Genomic DNA, 20,885 nt, shown 5'->3' on the forward strand with positions numbered 1-20,885 from the left:
CCCCTAGCAGGTTTTGCTGAGTGTTCACAGAAGAGTGGTTATGATTCAGACCTTCTGCTTGCTGCCCTCATTAAAGGAACCAAACTGATGGGCCAGTCCTAACTCAGGGATGGCAGGCACATTTCATTTTGTGGGTCAAGTCCAACCAATAGAGATACAACTTCAGGCTCTTGCAGTATGGTAGACCACATGACTTGCAAGTCCTCTGCTAAAACATGTAGCAAATGTAAGATAAAATAGAGCAAACTTAAATGCACAGCAGAACTAGCAAAAAAGTTAGAATATTGCCAAGGGACAAAAACAAGAAAAGAGCTCAAAATCAAAACAGTAGGGACATGAGCCACTGCTGCAGCTGAGATTCAGGCTGGGGTCTCAGTGCCCACCCCAGGAAAGAGATGTTCTTACGCCTTTGCCTGGACAAGTTAGTCTGCTTTGTTTGTTTCCCGATAGCCATGCCAACATATTTATTTTAAACTGCTCCATAATCCTCACAAGTAATTTCACTCATGCTTCTGTGGATACCAGTCTTCTTCATGAAGAGTGAGGGGCTTGGCGTGTTTACATAGCGACTTAACCAGCTCAGCAGATTAAACTGATGCTCTCTGTTCCCTCTGTGCTTACTGACCTGGCACACTCACCACTCCAGCCATTTGAGATACTTGCTTAACAAGAAAGGGTCATTTGTGTTTGTTCCCAAACCTCATAATGACGGCTATATTTAGTTTTATAATTTCATACTTTATTTTATTTTTAATTTTTTTAAATTTATTTTTGGCTGCGTTGGGTCTTCGTTGCTGTGCGCAGGCTTTCTCTAGTTGCGGCGAGCGGGGGCTACTCTTCGTTGCGGTGCGTGGGCTTCTCATTGTGGTGGCTTCTCTTGTTGTGGAGCATGGGCTCTAGGTGCACGGGCTTCAGTAGTTGTGGCACGTGGGCTCAGTAGTTGCGGGCCCTAGAGCGCAGGCTCAGTAGTTGTGGTGCACGGGCTTAGTCGCTCCGCGGCTTGTGGGATCTTCCCAGACCAGGGATTGAACCCACGTCCCCTGCATTGGCAGGCGGATTCTTAACCACCACACCACCAGGGAAGTCCCAATAATTTCATACTTTAATATTAAGAAAAATAGATGAGTGTGAAGAGAAAGAGAACTGTTGATTCTTTGCAACCCGAGTTCTATGCTTTGGAAGGAATTTTAAAATGGTGCATCAATTAAGATGTGTGAGCTAAACAGCTATAAAAGATTGGGCTGTAGGAAGATTTAAAGATCTGGAAGGGCCATCATCAGTTAGTTTGTGGAGAGACTAGAGAGCCTCAATCTGGTGAATTGCTTTGTTCCTTGTTAAAGTAGAGAAAGACTTTAAAGACATTTAGACACTTGCAAAGCCATCTGAGTAAGAATCCCATAGGCACCTGCTTATGAGACACCAGGTTCTCTACAGAGTGCTCTTCACAGGGTCCCTGTGCTACTTCACCCCAGAGGCTCAGCTAAAGTGACTGTCTGTGATTGCAGAGAACATTAGTAACCAAAATAAAAGTATTATGACATAATAATGAAGCGTACAGGCTTTGGGGCAAGGCAGACCTGGCTTGAATTTTAAGTCTGCAATTTGGTATGTGTCCTTAGGTAAGTCATGAAACTTCTCCAATCCTCAGTTTCCTCATCAGAAAATAGGGATGATAATAATACTACCTTGCTCCTGGAGTTTTTGTGAGAATTAAATGATATAATGTTTGGGGAGCATGTGGCACTATGTCAGGTATAACACCAGTGCCCTATAAATAATAGCTGTTAAGATGCCATTGTTTAACTTTTCTAAAACTTTCACTTCTCACCTTGCTATCTTTCAAGACCTGTCTAGATGTCTTTTAGAATCCAACTCCATAATTCTTTATTAATTTGGCTACGTTAGTGATGTCTGTATTAGTTTGCTAGGGTTTGCCATAACAAAATACCAAAGACTAAGTGGCTTAAACAACAGAAATTTGTTTTCTCACAGTTCTGGAGGCTAGAAGCCCAAGATCAAGGTGTCAGCCGGTTTGGTTTCTTCTGAGTTCTCTCTCCTTGGCTCACCTCCCTGCTGTGTCCTCACGTGATCATTTCTCTGTGTGCACGCATGCCTCTGGTTTGGATTGGACTAGGGCCCACCCTAATGGCCTCATTTGAACTTACCCATCACTTTAAAGGCCCTCATTCTGAGGCATTGGGGTTGGGCTTCAATGTGAATTGGGGGCACGGGGCGGGGGGACACAATCCAACCATAACATTTACACAAGTAAATTATTTTCCACTTCATTTGAAAATAACCACCTTCAAGAATCATGGCCTGAATAGAAAGTATGGTTCAGTGTCTCCTAGCCACTGAAATGCCATGACTTTTTAGGAGTCTCCATATATAACGTATATAGCAAGTTCATTTATTGTGTGTAAAAAATATTTAAGAGGTCTGGTTTAAGGCTTTATAAATTGATATATAATATTTCTAAAACATGATCTCTGATAATAGGCTGCACATATTTTTTAAAACACATTATTGTTGAAAAATACTTTTTTATGTCATTTGTTGAGCAAGGAGTTAGGGAACATTTACATGTGTACCATGGGTATATGTAAAATCAAATAAGATATGTATTCACTGAGCACCTGTTCAGGTAAAGCACTAAGCCAAAGGTTAGGGGCAAACCTAGAACACTCCCTGCTCTCTACTTAAGAAAATGCCAGAAATGTCACCAAGTGAGTTCATTTAATTGTCAGTTAAATGCTCAGTATAGATAATGAGTCTTGTGTGTTCACAATTGCCTCTGAAGCCCAGAGTTAGGATTTTGAACTTGTGATGGTTAGCTACCATAATACTGGGAGAAAGGGAAGTGGTATAATCAGAAAAATAGACCCATAGGTAGCTCACTGCAGCATTCAGGACAAGTGGAAGGAGAGAGACCTGTGAGGAAGTACTGTGATAGCAGAGTGGTATTTTTTTTTTTTTAATAAGTTTAAGCTAACTTTTATTTATTTATTTATTTATTTATTTATTTATTTTTGGCTGTGTTGGGTCTTCGTTTCTGTGCGAGGGCTTTCTCCAGTTACGGCAAGCGGGGGTCACGCTTCATCGCGGTGCGCGGGCCTCTCTTGTTGCGGAGCACAGACTCCAGACGCGCAGGCTCAGTAATTGTGGCTCACGGGCCTAGTTGCTCCGCGGCATGTGGGATCTTCCCAGACCAGGGCTCGAACCCGTGTCCCCTGCATTAGCAGGCAGATTCTCAACCACTGCGCCACCAGAGAAGCCCCAGAGTGGTATTAAGAAAGGGTGCTCTGTCAGAAAACAAACTTATGGTTACCAAAGGTGAAAGGGAGGGGAGGGGTAAATGAGGAGTATGAGATTAACAGATACAAACCAGTATACATAAAATAAATAAGCAACAAGACCTACTGTGTAGCACAGGGAACTATATTCAATATCTTCTAATAACCTATAATGGAAAAGAATCTAAATATATGTGTATATATATACATATATATGTATATATATAGTTGAATCACTTTGCTGTATACTTGAAACTAATACAATATTGTAAATCAACTATATTTCAATTAAAAAAAGGAAGGGTGCTCTGAGAAGGATCTGACCAAGAATAATATCAAAGAATTCCACATACCTCTGGTTTGAGCCTATGATAGTGATGTGTTCCAGCCTACCACAAAGTTAAGTAGAACTTTGAAGCCAGGGCCTGTATATGATGGTGGCAGTGTTGTTACAATGACTGAGAATAGGTTACCCAGGATTATCAAGTATGGGAGTCAGGCACCGCCAGATATTCATAAGAGATCTTACCGTAAGGGGAATGCAAGACAAACCTTCATTTACCAAAGGTTACTTCTTCCCCACACATAGAATATTTTGATTCCTGTTAAATAATGATCAAGACAAGTATGATTGAAATGTAACCAGAGAAAATTCCTTGTTTAATTTGTATCTTTATTCTTTCAGGCCGCTTTTTCGTGGAAGTTCAGATGTCGATCAACTAGGAAAAATCTTGGAGTAAGTATTTACTGTAATTTTACATCTGTGTCTGTAGCGTTAAAACATTACAGTGACCTTCCTCTGACGTTCATATAATATGTTTATCTCTTGTCTTTCCTACCCCAAGCTGCTGCTGCTGCAGACAATGTTACTGTTTGTGTGGTGAGTGGGGAAGTGGTAGACGTCTGCTGTTTTGTGCAGAGCCCATCATGCCTTGTGGCCTGATTGCTCTGCTCTGGAAGCTTTTATGTTGCTCGTGTGGATCTTTTGACAGCTGCCCTTCCTCTGCTTGGCTGAGCTCCAGTTCTTTAAGTTCAGCTGTGTTGTCTGCTTGGGGTCATTTCAGATGCTTCCATTCAGAGGTGGGGCGCTCAATGACCAGGTAACCCATCCTTACCCACTGGGCTTCCCGTCCCCATTGAGTATCCTGTAGTCATCCAGGTTGGTTTTACATTGTTTTGTTTTGTCTTCCTGGGCAAAGGATGGTATGCTACACAATCCATTTTTCTTTGGAACACTGAAAAAGGAGATGAGAATCCTAGGTTTCAGTCCTATGCCTGTGGCTAAATAACTGTGCAGTCTTGAAAAAGTCATTTAAAACACCATGTAGAAGACTTACGCAGCGCCTTGTACATAGTAAATGCTTTAAAAAAATGTTAGCTATTATTATAATTCATCATTAATTGTTTAATCTTTTTGTTCCTTAACTTCTTCGCCTGAGAAATGAAACTTTAAGGCTTTCTTGTGCTCGAATTCTTTGGTTCCAGTTGTCTGTGACGTAGCTCCTTGATGATTTTCAGAGTTCCATTAGCGTACATGTTTGTGCATGTGAGAGTATGGACGCTTTCATGTGTCTAGAATGGGAAGAAGAGGCTTTTCTTCTCACAGAGCATGCAGTACAGCAACCTTTTGGGATCTGTGTGGTTGCCAAGCCCCATCAGGATTCGGGTGGAGTAGGAAGAAAGTGGGAGTTCTAGAACCAAAAATAGCCCTGATCATTGCTCTGTACCATTTTATAGGCATCCTAGTAATTTTTATGATATTTGCAGCCTGTAAAACTGATGAAAAGTCCCCCTAAAGAAAAGCATTATATTTTAACACTATTTTCTCATGCATAACTGCTTAAAACAGTCGGAATAAACCCGGAACCTGAGTTTGTTCTTTCAGTGACTGGAAGCAGCTCCAATAGGCTTCTGTTAGTGCCAGAGTCACTGCTGAGTCAGAACCCAGTGGCTTTAAGGCCTGAAAAACATTTGCTAGTTTTATTGTCTGGGGGCTTCCTGGGTCCAGGGCAGCTGCCACGACGGCTGCTCCTGCCACTGCTACTGTCCGCTCTGTAAGATGGACGAATTCAGGACTAAACTTGCACATTACTCTCTGCTTCTGGGTGTCACGTTCTTTGATCATTCAGTGATGAACTCCCATCTGTTCTTCCCTATCCCTGTTGAATCTTATTTTGTGTGCACGTGATTGTGAAGAGGGAACTGTGAAAGTCAGGCATACCAGTGACTCTCGTTAAAAGTAAGAACAACCTTGACTGAAACCAGCTTGCCAGACGCTGACGTCCTTCACCTGCTTTTCCTTGCTGACTCCACCTGAGCGTTCTGTCCACCTCTAGCACCGACGTCTTCAATCTCGTTAACACTTCTGGTGCCCCTTAGTACGTGAAGCCAGTGGGATGGACCAGAAGGAACCTTTGACGAACACGTTTGACTTGCTTCCAAGGGAAGGCCATTTCCACTTTTGGCAAAGGCCTAAGATCCCAGGTTGCCAGCAGAAAAGAAGCCATAAAGTTTGATATGTTTTGTGCCTTTAGATTTTACTTCTTGGTTTCTGGCATTGTTTCGTTGAAATTATATTCTGTTTCCTCTGAATGTATTCATTGCTTTGGCAGAGAGAAGAGGGACAACGCTGCACCCTAGTGTCACTTCTGAAGTACTTGAAAAATGATTTCTGTCTCAGCCATCACTGCCATTTATAGGTTTTGTGCTTTGTCAGTCTTTCCAGTACAAATGTCAGCTTTTAAGGCTTATGTTCAGCTTTGTCCAAATACTGAAATTTGATGCAAGCCCTTTTTAACGGACCTATCAGAATTTCACAACACTCATATATAGGCCATAAATGTTCACACTGGGTATTAAACTGAATATTTTTTAAAAGAAAGCCGTATTCACATTCTCTTAAGGGGAAAACTGTTTCTGTGTTTCAGAAGATTTATACTTTCAAAGAACAGTAAGTACTTTGAAAGTGAAACTGAATGCTTTTAGCCTGTGACATTTTAGAGCATTTTTAAGAGCAGAGTCATAGTTAAATGGAAACAAAATACTGGATTTGGAATACGTTCGCTCCAGGCTCTGGGCTGAACTGTGTGTGAATTTGGCAGTTCATTTTATTCCTCATCCTCAGTTTCCCCATCTATATAATAGAAATAATAATACCTGACCTACGTGTCTCAGGAGGTGGTAGATTTAAGAACACTTTTATAAGTTATTTATATAAACAGATATGTATATGTATGTATGTATACATCACACATATACATACAGGGACACTGTTTTTCTGAGAGCTTTTGGCATTCAGCTGCCCACATTGCCAGATTTAACTCAATATAAATATATTCAAAACTGCAAATAAAAAAGATTTTAAACTTGTACTACGAGTTGTTATAATCGATTTCTAGGTGACTGGTGATGATATGCAAAAATATTGATATAAAAATGGCTAAAAGGCCAAAAATGACTGAAAGGCAATTTTTTGAAGTTATTTAGTAAGCATTCTTCTGTTCTTCCTCTGCCTGTCCCATTCTATCCAAACACACACACTTTTTTTTTTTAATAATACATGGTAATGTTTTTGTTTTCTCTTTTTATTCTTATTCTAGATCTTGCTGTTAAACAAATTAGTATGTTGCTCAAGTTGTCATTTCCATTCATCTGTCCCGTAAACATGTCCATGAGTCTGTTTTTATCTACCTCAATAACCTGGCTCTCCCCACATGTCTGACAGAGGTAGGATTACTGTGTCTTTCCCCAGACACCCAGTGATAGGTGTCTGCTCTTCCCAGGTGAGGTCTGTTACCTGGGCTCTGTTGGGGTGAGGGAAGGGGAACAAAGCCCTACAGAGATCTTGTGACATTTACCACCATGTGTTCTGCACCCTGGAGGACTTGTTCAGGAGGACATCCCCTGGGCCTTAGTCCCAGCGAGTGCAGGCCAAGAAGACGACGATGCAGGCCAGCACCTTTTCTAACTGTAGTCAAAAGAGTTTGCTCAGTATTTGAATAGTCATATAGTCTGTCCACTAAACAGCCTGTGCTGTTTTTGTATCACTTGATGCTCTCTCTACCTTTCTGATCCCAGGATGGTTTTCAGGGGGAACATAAATGATACTGTTTTTATTAATTGTTTGCTCACTTTGTAATAGCATAAAATGTTATATAAAATATGTAAATTAAATTATGTAAGTTAAATTTGATATTAAATTATAAAATGGTATTGCATAACATAGGACTAACATACCTTTTAGCCCCATTTTTTTGGTCTGGTTCCGATTTATGTAATTACTGTGTGGGGAATTATTCTTTAACCAAAAATGCAACCAAATTTATGTGTAAACAAATCATGTTAGATGAGTATCATAAAGGCATGTCAGTACAGGAGTGTTCGATGAGAACACGAAAAGCACTCCTGGGCATAAAGGAAAATATGATATACCCATGCGGGTCTCCTTTGAATATATAGGTCCTGCTCTGTCAGTATTTCAGGGCTTATTGGTAATACAGTAGTTTCCAGTTCTGCATGATCTCTTACGTTTTGACTTCCGCCAGAGTAATCTCTTATCTCTCCCCAGTGGTTTTTACAGTTCTCCTGTGAGATTACCCTATTGCAGTACCTGATTACCCTGCCATGGTCACCGTATTGCAGTAGGACAGAGAGAAATGAGAGTCCCAGTCATACAAGTGATGAACTCCTGAGGCTCTGTGTCCACCATGCCTGCCCCTTAGGCTTTACCTTCTTCTAGAATTGGTGGAGAAATAGCTTCAGCACAGTAGCTAATGCTTACGTTCACCTGTGGTTCTTTTGCAGCGTAATTGGACTCCCGGGAGAAGAGGACTGGCCTAGAGATGTCGCCCTCCCCAGGCAGGCTTTTCACTCAAAATCTCCTCAACCAATTGAGAAGTTTGTAACAGATATTGATGAACAAGGCAAAGACCTACTTCTGGTAAGTTCACATGATGCAGAGTTGGTCTGCACTGTGCTCGTGAGAGACTTGCCTTGTCCACACTGGGCCCTGGGCACAGTGTCAGTTCAACATCATGTGCCACAACCACACGGGGCAGAGGCCACAGTCTCTCTGCAGCTTTCATTTCCAGCCCTATAGCAGCTAGTGGCTTTTGATTCTGCAATGTCTTCAGGTCCTATAGAAAGAGAAAGAGGGACTTCCCTGGTGGTGCAGTGGTTAAGAATCTGCCTGCCAGTGCAGGGGATACGGGTTCGAGCCCTGGTCCGGGAGGATCCCACATGCCGCAGAGCAATGAAGCCCATGCGCCACAACTACTGAGCCTGCGCTCTAGAGCCCACGAGCCACAACTGCTGAGCCCGTGCGCCACAACTACTGAAGCCTGCGCTCTAGAGCTTGTGAGCCACAACTACTGAGCCCGCGTGCTGCAACTACTGAAGCCCGCACGCCTAGAGCCCGTGCTCCACAACAAGAGAAGCCACTGCAATGAGAAGCCCGTGCACCACAACAAAGAGTAGCCTGCACTCGCCACAACCAGAGAAAACCCACATGCAGCAACGAAGACCCAACACAGCCAATAAATAAATAAATAAATAAATAAATAAATAAATACTATGTATCAATAAATGCAGCCAAAATTTGAAGAAAAAAAAAAAAATGAAAGAGTCTGAGCCACACCCTTTCAGTCTGCCATCTTCGAATGTTCTTTTGAATGCAGCCTTAGAATCCTCTGGGTTCGTCTAAACACATGCTTCTTTAGAAGTAAATATTATGTTTCCTTGTTTACACTTTCATGCTACTTTAAGCAGCTTGTTTGGCATTTTAATGTGTCTTTTCTTAAACAGGCACATCTTTAGGAAGATGTTTTTCCAAAGGAACTGGATAGCAATACTCCTTTTAGTTATTGATTTATTTAATAAGTATTGAATGTGCCCTGACATATAAAATACCTCACTGAAAATAAAGACTTCTGTGCCCTGTTTGAGAGTCAAACTCATAATACTTGGCTTTGTACATAATTCTTTGTATTTGGAGACCAAAACAATAGGTAGAAGAAAGTACCTATGGGGCTACTCTTGGTGTTTGGAACCCAATGAGTAGTAATGAGTGTATCCTTTACCAGCTGAATTAACAACCTTTGATATCTAGCCAAGAAAGTGCTCCTAGGCTCAGAAGCTTACTCCCATTCTGTCAGTATACTATGAATTTTAGATATAGACCTAAGAGTCTATAGGTCCTAGTAGACATGTTATGTATGCTTCAGCTCTGTGTGGACACAGCCATCGATCGGCATGTTTGCAGAGCCAAGGATTTTCCCAGTGAAAGCCCTAACTCCATCTTCAGCTGATGGTGGCTCATTTTCTGATGCTTAGGCAAAAGTTCCCTCCACTGCCAAATTATAGACAAGGACAGCTCTATTCCTCCCCACTGTTGATTTGTAAGACACTCACTAGTGTGGCCTGTAAATGGAAAGCCATCCAGAGTGTAAATGCTCTGTCTCTGTCCTGTGCATCACATGCTCTTAGCAACTCTGCTTTTCTCTGCCCTTTTCTCCACCTCAGTGCTTCTTTTCAGTCCTACTGTCTGCTCCCCTAACTTTAGCTGGTCCCTTAACTATCAGAACTTCAACTAATTCACAGATCCCTTCAGCTCTAATCCCACTGCTAGCATTTGCCCTGTCACTGTTTCCTATATCAGATTCCTACAAGGAGGAACCTGGCTGCCATACCTCACCTTTTTTGCCAAACTGTGATAAGGGTTGCTACCTACGGCCAGGCTATACTCCTGGCCCAATCAGCTATGCCAGGAGAGGGTGAGGAGCGCGTGTTATAAAATATAGCCACGATAGGATTTCCTTTTCAGCAGGAACTTTGAATGAAATGTTCCTCTTAGTAGAGGATTCTGGACAGACCATGACAGTGATGAACAACTTTGGTAGTGAAGTAACCCAGTCCTTCAGCTAACGGAACATCCAAAGACAACCCAAAAGATCTCCTGGCTCCAACATTATTAGGAATCACCAAGAAGAACTTAAAATGTAAAGATAACAGACAGTGCCATGTGTTCATTCAGGGTCCCCCACTAGAGGTGGTGGCTTCCAAAGTCGGACCACACGCTAGTGCTAATCTGAAGAAGTAGCAGGAGACAAAAAAGAAAAAGGAGCAAAGAAACCTACCAAATAGAGAAGAAAGTAGGTAGACAAGGAATGGCAGCAGAGATTAGAAAAAGGAGAGGAATAAAAAGCAGAGCCAGTAACATCATGACCAGGTAAAACTTAAGCATGGAGCATAATATCCACAGGCATGCAGGGAAAGGACAGTCCAAGACCTTAAACCTCAGCACTCTCTGAAAGCTCTCACTGTTTCATCCTAGAGGGACACAAGCTAGAACTCTAAAGCAGAGAAGGCAGGCCATTCGGTACAAGAGAGGCAGCTGAGATCCCAAAAGTAACTGTTGCTGCTATTGAAAATTTTTTACTAAGGAAGAAAAGTAAAGAGTATTTTAGAAAGTTGTTTTATTTAAGAAACAATTAACATTTAAAAGTTTAGCACTTTAAGAGTTATCCTTCATTTTTATCTGAAAAAACAGTTGACTTTATAGAATGCCTCAATCTTTCACATGTGGATGTACATACATCAACATCTATAAATGCTCTTATGTAGATATATAAGCAGTGTGCAGTAACAAGACAATTCAGGGGAAGAATTATTTTTAGCAGGCAAAACCTACATATCTTTATAAGTTTTGTCCCCTTCATCATGATTAACTTGGGAGGCTGGGTACTTACTCCAAATATGATGCTCTTGCTGAAAAACGTTTTGGAGTTCTTGCTATCTAACTGCTTTCAGAGCCTGAGGTACTTTTTTTTTTTTTTGGTCCTTGTATTAGTCCGTTTTTGATGCATAACAAATAACAAAAAAAAATCTCACTAGCATACAGCAATAAGCCTTTGTTTCTTGCTCATGTGTCTTCACATTGGCAGAGACAGCTCTTTGAGTCATCTAGAGCAACTCTGCTTCAGCCGGTGGGTCAAGTACTGGTCTTCTCCACGTGTCTCATTCTGGGGCCCAGGCCCGAGGGCCTTTGGCTCCCTGCGGCATGTTTTTCTCATCCTAGAAGGTAGGTGCTCCCAGAAGGGCAAGCAGAAACCTACGATGCCCCTGAAGGCCTAGGCTTGGAAGAGATACCCTGCCATTTCTGTCCACGTTCCATTGGCCAAAGGAAGTTACATGGCCAACTTTAATAGAAGAACGAATACTCCTCCCATGGAGAGGGGGAAGGAAAGAAAAAGAATATGTGTTAGAAAATGATCCAGTCCACTGTAGTAGTCAACTCTTGACTAGGTGGTAATTCAAAAGCTCATTTTTTAAGGCAGTTATTTGGCAAGCAAATTATTTTTTTTTGCAGAAACAGTATTATTATGCAAGGTTTTAAAATTAGTTCTCAAAATAGCCAATTGTTCTACTGACGTAGAGCAATAATAGAATTCAACCATCTTTTCTAACAATGTTTATAGAACAAAATGTATTACAACCTCCAACTTGAGATTCTCACATACCTCCCACCTTAGGCTAAAGATTTCTCCTTTTCTCCACCCTCTTCCCAGCCCTAAGCCATCCGTGTAGTGTGGGAACAGGGCTTCCTCTCAGATAATCCTCTAGGGACTTGTCTCTCTATCTTGGACATATTTCTACAACTTTTTTTTTCTTTTTCCTATGTCCTGGGAATTAAACTGGCTGCTTCCTTTTCTAATGCCACTACATAATTTTTTCCTTCTTGGACTCTGGGAAGAAAAAACTCAAGCTCAAGAATTTTGCCCCTGCTTTCCTGTCCTTTGGGAATTCAGCCCTTGCAAAGCTTTTCTCAAGATGTTTATTGCTATTAGAGACAGTAGAACCATTCTAGGAACAATCTCCTTCCTCTGCTTGTCGTTTGGGTCTTTGATTTTCAGAAGACGCTATGCGCAGGTTGGCGTCCATGGACCGGTAGAGAGCTCAGGATAAATAACATTTCAGGGGACCCAACAGTTCACCTGAAGTTAAGTGTAGAATTTTCTGTTTGTATGTGTTTTTCTAGCTCAGTTGCATTCAGCAGAGTTTTAGAGGAGTCCCTAATCCACTCAGGACCTAAGACTGTGAGATACTTAAGCGCAGAAACCCAGATTAAATGGAAGAGGTCTACATAACCATGATAATGTTAAGTCTAGATTACACAGAGGACTGAAATCAAGAGAAATTTCAGATCCCCAGCCCACTTCAGTAGACACAGCATCACAAGGATGGAGAAGCTGGTATAGCTTCTCTGCTACATGTGAGCTCCTGGGGCAGAGGGCAGGGGGAGACATTACTCACCGTTAGTGCTTGCCACCTGCTAGGCATGCTGGAGGAGTTGGTGGAAGGAGAGGAGGAGGATTTGAAGAACGAGATTACCTGGGGTTGGAGTGGAAATGGCACTGAATTAGGGAAACGTTGTGACTGATTATGTATCAACAGCTTGGGAATGCAGATTGCTGCTCCAGAGTTCACCTTTCCCTCCTTTCACCTTCTACCTGCACTTGAGTCAACGCCTGGAATAGAGTTTAGTGACTTGAGTTGAATCTGATGGTCTCCTTGTAGGGCTGCTGCTAGCCCATATGGCACCTTGACGTGAATTAGAAGGAAGGCATCTCTTTCTCTGGGTGGCGCAGCCCTGGGGCAGTGGATCGGGATGATTACGGTCTAGGCTTTAGCCCTTACTTGTTGCCTCCTCCACTGGCCCTGGGTTCAGTAATTATCCTTTACACCTGAACAAGGCAACCCCCTTCCATTCCCTGCTTATTGATAAAATCAGGGTAAAAAATTAGGGTGAAGATTCCGATTATAGCACTAGGTTTGCTGGCATCAGAAAAATCACTACCCTAAATAAAGTTATTTGCATGCTGTAATAATAATATGATTGGGTTGGAGAGAAATCCTGGGTGGGTAACAGTCCACAGGCAACCCAAAAGGTGTTGCCTTTTCCTGAGCAGACATATATGAGTACTGTCTACATTGTATTTAGTGTCCCTTGAAGTAGATATTCATTCTCATTATAGATACATGTAATATGTGGCAGTGAGCAGATACATAACTATGTGTGGCAGTGAATAGATACATAACTATGTAAGCACATTATTTAAATGGATATGTTTTATGTCAATCTGTTATTTTGTCTCTATCACAGAAGTGCTTGACATTTAATCCAGCCAAAAGAATATCGGCCTACAGTGCCCTGTCTCACCCATACTTCCACGACCTGGAGAGGTGCAAGGAAAACCTGGATTCCCACCTGCCGCCCAGCCAGAACAGCTCAGAAATGAATACAGCCTGAGCTGCCTGGAGCTGATCATCCGGAGAACCTCCTTGGTAGCTGATGGGTCCCCTGAGTAAGCCCTGCAGAGCTGCTGAGGATCACTGGCTGGAGACCTTCTAGCTGCCGTCTTCTGGATGGGCTCTGCTTCTCTGAGGAAACCGCCTCGTTTACTGTTTTGAAATCAATGCAAGAGTGATTGCAGCTTTATGTTCATTCGTTTGTTTGTTTGTCTGTTTGTTTTAAGAACCTGGAAAAATTCCAGAAGAGAAGCTGCTGACCAATTGTGCTGCCATTTCATTTTTCTGATCTTGAATGCTGCCAGTGTGAAGTGAGCAATCCGGGCACAGCTGAGTTATGATGTAATGTCTCTGCAGGTGCTGGAGCCTGATTTGGTACTTTTGAGTGAGTGTATGTGCGTGTGCATGTGTGTATGTGTGTGTGTGTGTGATTCTTGATCTCTTAAAAAGTGCTACTTTCTGTAAACAACAAGAATAATTGAATTTTAAAGGCTCAAAGTGACCGCTAAATAACAGGTGTCTATTGACTAAAGGTGATTCACCAAAATGGGCTTCTCAAATTTAAAGTTGAGCCTATGTCCTTAGCATTTCTTTTCTGGCCCAAAGCAGTAAATTTGCTAATAGTAAAAGGTTCACTATCTAGGTGAAGTTTTATACACACAGCAAAAAGAAAAAAAAAAAAAAATTCTAGTATCTTTTAAGAAACCTGTTTTTTGAAGCACAAATTCTATTTACTTTTCAAAAAGCTCATTTACTCCTTGTAATTTTAACCTGTATAATGTGCTTTATTGTTTCTTTTGAAAAATACCTATAAGCTTTTTCTTAACTTGCTATAGATTTAGGGAGTGTACCTCAACTAGGTAAAATCGTCAAAAAATAATAGAGAAAGCCTTTATTTCCTGGTTTGGAATTTATTTTCTTTTTGGTTTTTGTTGTTATTTTGTTTTGGTTTTGATTTTAGGAATTTGTCAGAAACTGTTTTCCTGTTTGGGTTTGGAGGATAGTTCTCTCTGACTAGAGACAGGAATGCCATTTAAGTTTTCCCCCACCTATTACACTGTACTTTTTCTACCGTGCACTGCCTCATTTGCAGAGTATCCATCTTATCTATCCCCCAGCGCATCTAATATGTATTACTACCCTTACATAATTAATAACATTGCTTAAGCTGTTCTCATGCACCTCCTACTTTCTTTCTTTCAATGAACCTTTCATAAATAGTTTGATTCAGATTTATGGCTTATGGCTCCAATTCCACAATCCTAACAGAGTCCCATATGTTCTCCCTCTACTGCAATCTTCCTGCCTGGCATTTGGCATTCACGGTTGTTACCTAGGCAATGAGTAGAAGACTGGTTCTTCTCAATCACCAGCAAGTAGATTGCTTTAAAGTGTAACTTAGTGTTTTACAGCTTTATAGAATATATTGTCAGTGTAGTATCTGAGGGAATGTCCTTAACTATTTTTTAGAAATATATATTTACTCTATAAAATTACCTATTCTCCGTCGCCAGGCTGTGCTTGTTTCTAGTGCCTTACGCACATGCCTGCTCTCTGCAGAGCCAGCCTGACCTGGGCATTGTGAACAGCTTTACTTTTCCTCTTGCCATTTTCTCTACAGTACTTTATATTCCATACCATCTCTGCCTTCTGTGTGGTTAGTGCTCAGTCGGCTCTAGTAACCAGAAGACACAGAGATGAAGTATCTTTTGGTAAGTTTAGCTAATTTCGCTTCCTGATTCATGTTTTACGAGCATGCAACAGTTAGACTGTGTTTAGAGTTAGGGTTTTCAAAGAATGGACATTGCTTCCCTCAGAAGAAAATGTGCCAGATGATGTTTATGCATAATCAGGCCTTTCTGAGTTCTCCACAGCTTAATATTGTATTATGGTATATGACTATCTTTATATATATATATATATATATATATATATATATGGTTTAACATTGTTCTAATTCAGTAACTTCAAGAGCAGGAAAATTTTTCTAAAGCAAGATATGAGTGAGAAGATGGGCCATAAGAATGTTTTATACTTTCTTCCTTGTGACAACATCGATAATGTTTTGTCATCTCTGTAAATGCTTGAGATATAATGGATCCAGAGCATTCAGGTCGAGCATACTTGCGGTCTCCCTGGATAAATGAGTTCTGCCTTTCCTTCGATCGGGGGTCAAAATACAAAGACCAGGGGCCTAGAAATTGAATTATAAAACTCACTGAACTAATCCATCATGAACTTTTCAGTTAGTATCCATGGTTAGAGTGAACATGGGTTTTTGTGAAACTTGGGTTTTTGCTTTTGCAAAAGTTTTTCATAAGTTCACTTAAGAAAAATGCAGCTGCTCTAAACTGGAATTTTTCAGCATTCTTCAGCATTTTAAACATGTAGAGAGTTCAACTTTTATTTCTAACATATGCTCCTGATTCGTTTCTTGGTAGTGTTTATAAAGAAAACTTAAAGCACAAACATTTTGACATTAGATACTTGCCAGATTCCCCTCTGAGAGGCAGAAGGAGAGGGCTTTTCAGCCTCTCTGAACTTGTTAAAGAGTCTGTCCCCAGCTCTTCCATCCGGGTGGTTGTTGCACTTGAGTGATTACTCTCGTTTTATGTCTTTTACATCCACCTCACCACTTCTGAAATCCAGATCCCACACAAGCACCCTTTGCCATTAGGGCACTTTGAAGCACAGAGCAGAATACAAGCTTACTGAATACGGCTTATTCTTCTGCTACATATGGTTTCAAACATGTTTGCCAAAAGCTAGGCAGTGGTTAGCTGAAAAGGTCATATTGCCCCAGGGCTATACTGAAGCAGCTTATAGCAGTAAGAAACAGGATGACAGACTTGAACTCACATTTGAATTTCTTACTAGGACTGGGGCAAGAATATGCCTGATAGTTTCTATATGATATTTAGTTCTAGTGGTCCAAGCTCTGGGAACTGCTGTGCTGGGGTGGACTTGTAACAACCTGCATTTAAAGAGTCCATTTAGGCATCATAAGCTATCACGTGGCAAAGCTAATAAGGCCCTTATAACCTTAAAAACACAATCCCTGAGAGCTTGTCAGAACCCAGTGCGTTGGAGCCTCCCACTTTGTCTCTCCTTTGAAGTAGATGGGAACTCAAGGAGCAAAGAACCTGTTTTGGAAGAAAGCTCCAGGCCATTTCTGCCCCCTGTGTTCTCATGATTTTCTCTCAGGAAACACACACTTTTAATGGCAGACTTTTCATTTTGCCCCAGGTGACATACTAAAAATTGTTCAAAATATTCACCTAAGACCAGAATCTCAGCCTTTTAGTTTTAGGTAAAAATGAAAATTTTGGAATGCACAGGATGTTAATATCTTAAATAAAACATGTACCTTTTAATAGAGAAACTTATGGTCTGACTCCAGAATGTGATACTATCCATCCTGATGGGAAAAAACTTAAATATTACCAAACTTTTGAATCTTAAATTATGTATTTAAATTGCATTTTTAACTAACTATAGCTGCTTCTCTTAAAAGTGTTACCTATAAAAGTCAGTAATGGCAATTCTCATTCCTTAATGGAAATTAAATCATGTAAGCTTCCTAATATCATAAACATATTAAAATTCTTCTCTCTAAAGAATTGCTTCTTTTTTTAAGTGACAACTTTACTGTAATTTTTATGATAAGCACATGAGAGTGTCTCACATTTTCCAAAAACAGGCCTGTGTTGCATAGGTGGGTCTAGGAAAGAATAATGTTGAAAGTTAGTAAGCCACTGTAATTACTTAATTGTGTTTGTACAGTTTCTTGGAAAGAAAATATTGAAATATTATAAATTCCTAGATATTGATAGAATTCAAAAGAATGCGTAAAGACATAAAATGATGTCTTTATTTTATAAAAAATAAAGATGTGATGATTTCTAAATCTTTAAAAACCATAAGACACTAGGCAATGGATAGAGGAAATTCTGGAGAAAATGAAGGTATTCAAAGATGGATAGTTTCAAAGTTATGTATATTTTGACGGGTATATATTTTATTAACATGTATTGCAAGAATTTATATTCAGGTCACTTGGCAACTATGAACTTGATATGGGCAGAAACAAATTTTATGGAAAAGTCACTCCAAACAGTCACTATTTCAAAGGTTGAGCTAATCATACTAAACCATCCCTATTCCTTCCTCATTTCATGGAAGGAAGCAGCCATGTGAAGCTACACTTGTTATGCAAGCCTAAAAATGTTTGTTGTAAAAAAATAAATAAATTTTTTAAAGGTGTGTTTCCTATGCCACCAGGATTTTTGAAAACTTGTGAAACCCAAACCATTTATCATGTGCATTCAGTACATTCAGATGTATGATTAGGAAGATAATTACATGTTCCTTCCCCACAGTGGAAAAACTTCTCAAGGCTACCAAAAACCTGTCAAGCAATGTAAGTCCTCAGATAATTAGTAGTGGTGTTTTCCTCAAAAGCATAAGAAAATAGCATTTTCATTTTTTATCAATGCAATTTTCAACCTGGTTTTGTTACATACCTATATCTCAAGCATTTCTAACTTGTACTTTTTCAGAAAATAAACCAAAAATATTCCTTTGGCCTTTTCCATCTTCTGACCTTTGTTAACAACAAAAAATGGAGAAAGAGGAGGGGTCTGATTTTTACATGTTTTTCGCGATTAGTTGTTTGTTTTTTTTAATGAAGTGCAAACCAGCTTTTCAAAATGTTTTCTATTTCTTAGCATTCCCAGGGAGTTAATTTAGATAAATGAATGGACTTCCATCAACATATTTATGTTTCCTTGATACTGGTGCTCTGGCCTTGAAGAAGAAAACAAGACTCTCCTGAAAATAAATACAGGTTTTTTCCAAGCATCTGTTTAAATACTATTACAGCAATTTGAACTCAATATGGTAGGAAAGGGAGGCGGTTTTTCTTTCAAATGTCTGTTTTAAAATTCACACTGTCCTAAGGGATGAACTTTCTTGTTTTATTCTGGTATATTCCACAAGGTGGCACTTTGAAGGGGGGTGTGGAATCTGAGCAAGGCTTCTACCTTTATTTTTCTGCACACATTTGACTCTTGCCTAGCGCTTGTTTTTCAGGATGATTAATAATCTTCACAGTGTTCTGTAACTCAGATATTTTAGTTGTTAGCTAAGTTCTGAACAACTGTCTGCAAGTAAATTGTTCTTGAGGATGAATAATACACCCATTTTGATTATTTTAGTGTATAAAGAGAGCCTAGTCATTCATTTGGTCATGAAACATTTTTTGAGGTAACTAATTACCTCACTTTTCTAGGTGCAAAGTTACAAAGATGGACATGCTTATTACTCAAAAGGCAACGCTCATCTGTGAAGAGGATAGTTTTGTTAGGAGTGTAAATCTCCTACAGAGGCCCTAGGCAAAATGCCATATCCCCTGTCAGCTGCTTTCACATTCCCTACCATGGTGGCTGTTAGACCATTAAATTTAAAAATACTAATTTAAAAAATCAGATGCGGAAACTAAGTAACGCTTCAGTTACTATATAGACAAAACTATTTTTTCAAAGAATTGCTATGCTGAAACAGAGCCCTAAAATACTAAAAGACCTGGTAATTTTTACATTTGTATAGTCACAAGTATAAATTCACAAGAAATTGTAATTTTAAAAAATTTTCATTAAGCATATGAGCTAATAACTTAGGAGTATACATAAGTGTTTGATTTCTCCACTTGTGAAGTTCTTTGGCAACTTTACGTTATATAAATATATATGTACATACACTTTTTTCCTACACTTTTGTTTTAATTCACAGATCCGCTCAGAGACCCATTATCCGCCACATGATTTTGGTTGATTTTAGAAGTCATTTTCTTTAACAGTGTCACTGAAATTTAAGAGGAAGGAAATTATATTATTTTTTCAGAATTTCCTTAGCACAACCCAACGGAAGGCAGTTTATTCCTTCTGAGTGGCAGAAACTCCTTAGTGCCTGCTTCACTTTCCTCCGGAGTAGCCAGCGGGCAAGTCTCAGTAATTCATACTGAATCAAAAAAATCTTCGGCCTCATCCCTCTGCTTAAAATCCCACTGAAGTATTTAGATTCCACTTTAAGCCCCTAAGTGGAAGGCCGAATTCAAACCTCGAGTTTGTTATCAGTTGGGCCAGTCTGAACTCTTACCTGCTCGCGTTCAAAATTTCCCTCCCACCGAAAGCCTTCCGGGTGCGTTGCGCCGTCGCCCCGCCCCTTTGGCAGTAGAGTGGCAGTGGGCGGAGCTGGCTGGGACCCGCCCGCCGCTCACCTGTTAGTGCCTGAAATGATGTACAGACCCGGCGGGATACTGTCCGAGGTCCATGTGCCCTGCTGCTGTCTCAGAGGCATCTGTTCTGCAATCTTAGGAAGTAAATTATCCCTAGAAGCAAACAGGTGTCATCTGTGCGTAAATAAGTACAACACAATTCTCCGAGAGTTCGGGTATAAAGAGATGCTGCTCTGTATGAAGCTATCTACCAGGCATCTCTCAAGCTCTAAGCTCAGCTTTTTTTTTTTTTTTTTTTTTTTTTTAAAGAGAAGATGTATAATTACAGGAAAGATTTTTTATTTTTTTATTTTCTATCATTCTACATATATGATGGCAAAAGATATGCCTGGAAAAGTTTTGTTTGGAAGATTTGTTTATTTTCTGCTTCATCCTCAGTTGGCAAAAGCTCCTAACTCTTTAGTTTCTAATTTCTTTCTCTTTTTTTCTTCGTCAAGTAGTTAAAGATATGTGAGCAAATTATCTCATGTGGGAGGGAGACTTTCCTGTTTAGAGGAACCTTTTGTGTGAATTGTTTTGTCAAACAAATAATCAACCCCTTCTCTATTTAAGGAGTTTGGACTGTCAAATGTAGGTTTTCTTAAAAGGGACACATAACTGTACATAACGCTATAAAGAACTATGACCGTAGCACTAATCAGCAAGCATAAAGCCACAAGATATATCATTTCTAACTCTGTGGTTTCTAGCCAAATCCGTTGAAGTGCTTAGGTTACAGTCCTGAAGAGACCTTTCGTACCCTTACTTGAAAGTTTCTAATCTTAAGTTTTATGAAATGCAATAATATGTATTAGCTAGCAATATTTCTGTGATCACCAGCAACTCCAAATTTGACCTTGAAGTCTCTGGATAATGAAAATAGATCCCAGCAGTAATACACTTCTTGAACACCAACCCCCCCCCCCCCACCAAGTGTATTATATATCTTTCTCATTTTGATCCTGTGTTTGCAACAAATGTATACGGGAATATTTTAGTTCCTTACTTTGTAT

The 20,885-nt window shown here is 40.1% G+C and overlaps 1 protein-coding gene across 3 annotated transcripts in view; it reads left to right on the top strand.

Moving 5' to 3' along the window:
• The window catches only part of CDK6 (cyclin dependent kinase 6), a 227,453-nt gene extending 209,270 nt beyond the window's left edge, over positions 1–18,183 (top strand). For all 3 annotated transcript variants that reach the window (XM_068550663.1, XM_068550662.1, XM_068550664.1), the window contains exons 6-8: positions 3,979–4,029; positions 8,097–8,232; positions 13,453–18,183. In XM_068550663.1, the coding sequence (XP_068406764.1) occupies positions 3,979–4,029; positions 8,097–8,232; positions 13,453–13,599 (334 nt within the window). In that variant the 3' untranslated portion in view covers positions 13,600–18,183. The remainder of the gene's footprint in view (positions 1–3,978; positions 4,030–8,096; positions 8,233–13,452) is intronic.
• The last annotated feature ends 2,702 nt before the right edge of the window (positions 18,184–20,885 follow it).

Source organism: Eschrichtius robustus, chromosome 8 (assembly GCF_028021215.1).
Source record: "Eschrichtius robustus isolate mEscRob2 chromosome 8, mEscRob2.pri, whole genome shotgun sequence".
Taxonomy (NCBI): domain Eukaryota; kingdom Metazoa; phylum Chordata; class Mammalia; order Artiodactyla; family Eschrichtiidae; genus Eschrichtius; species Eschrichtius robustus.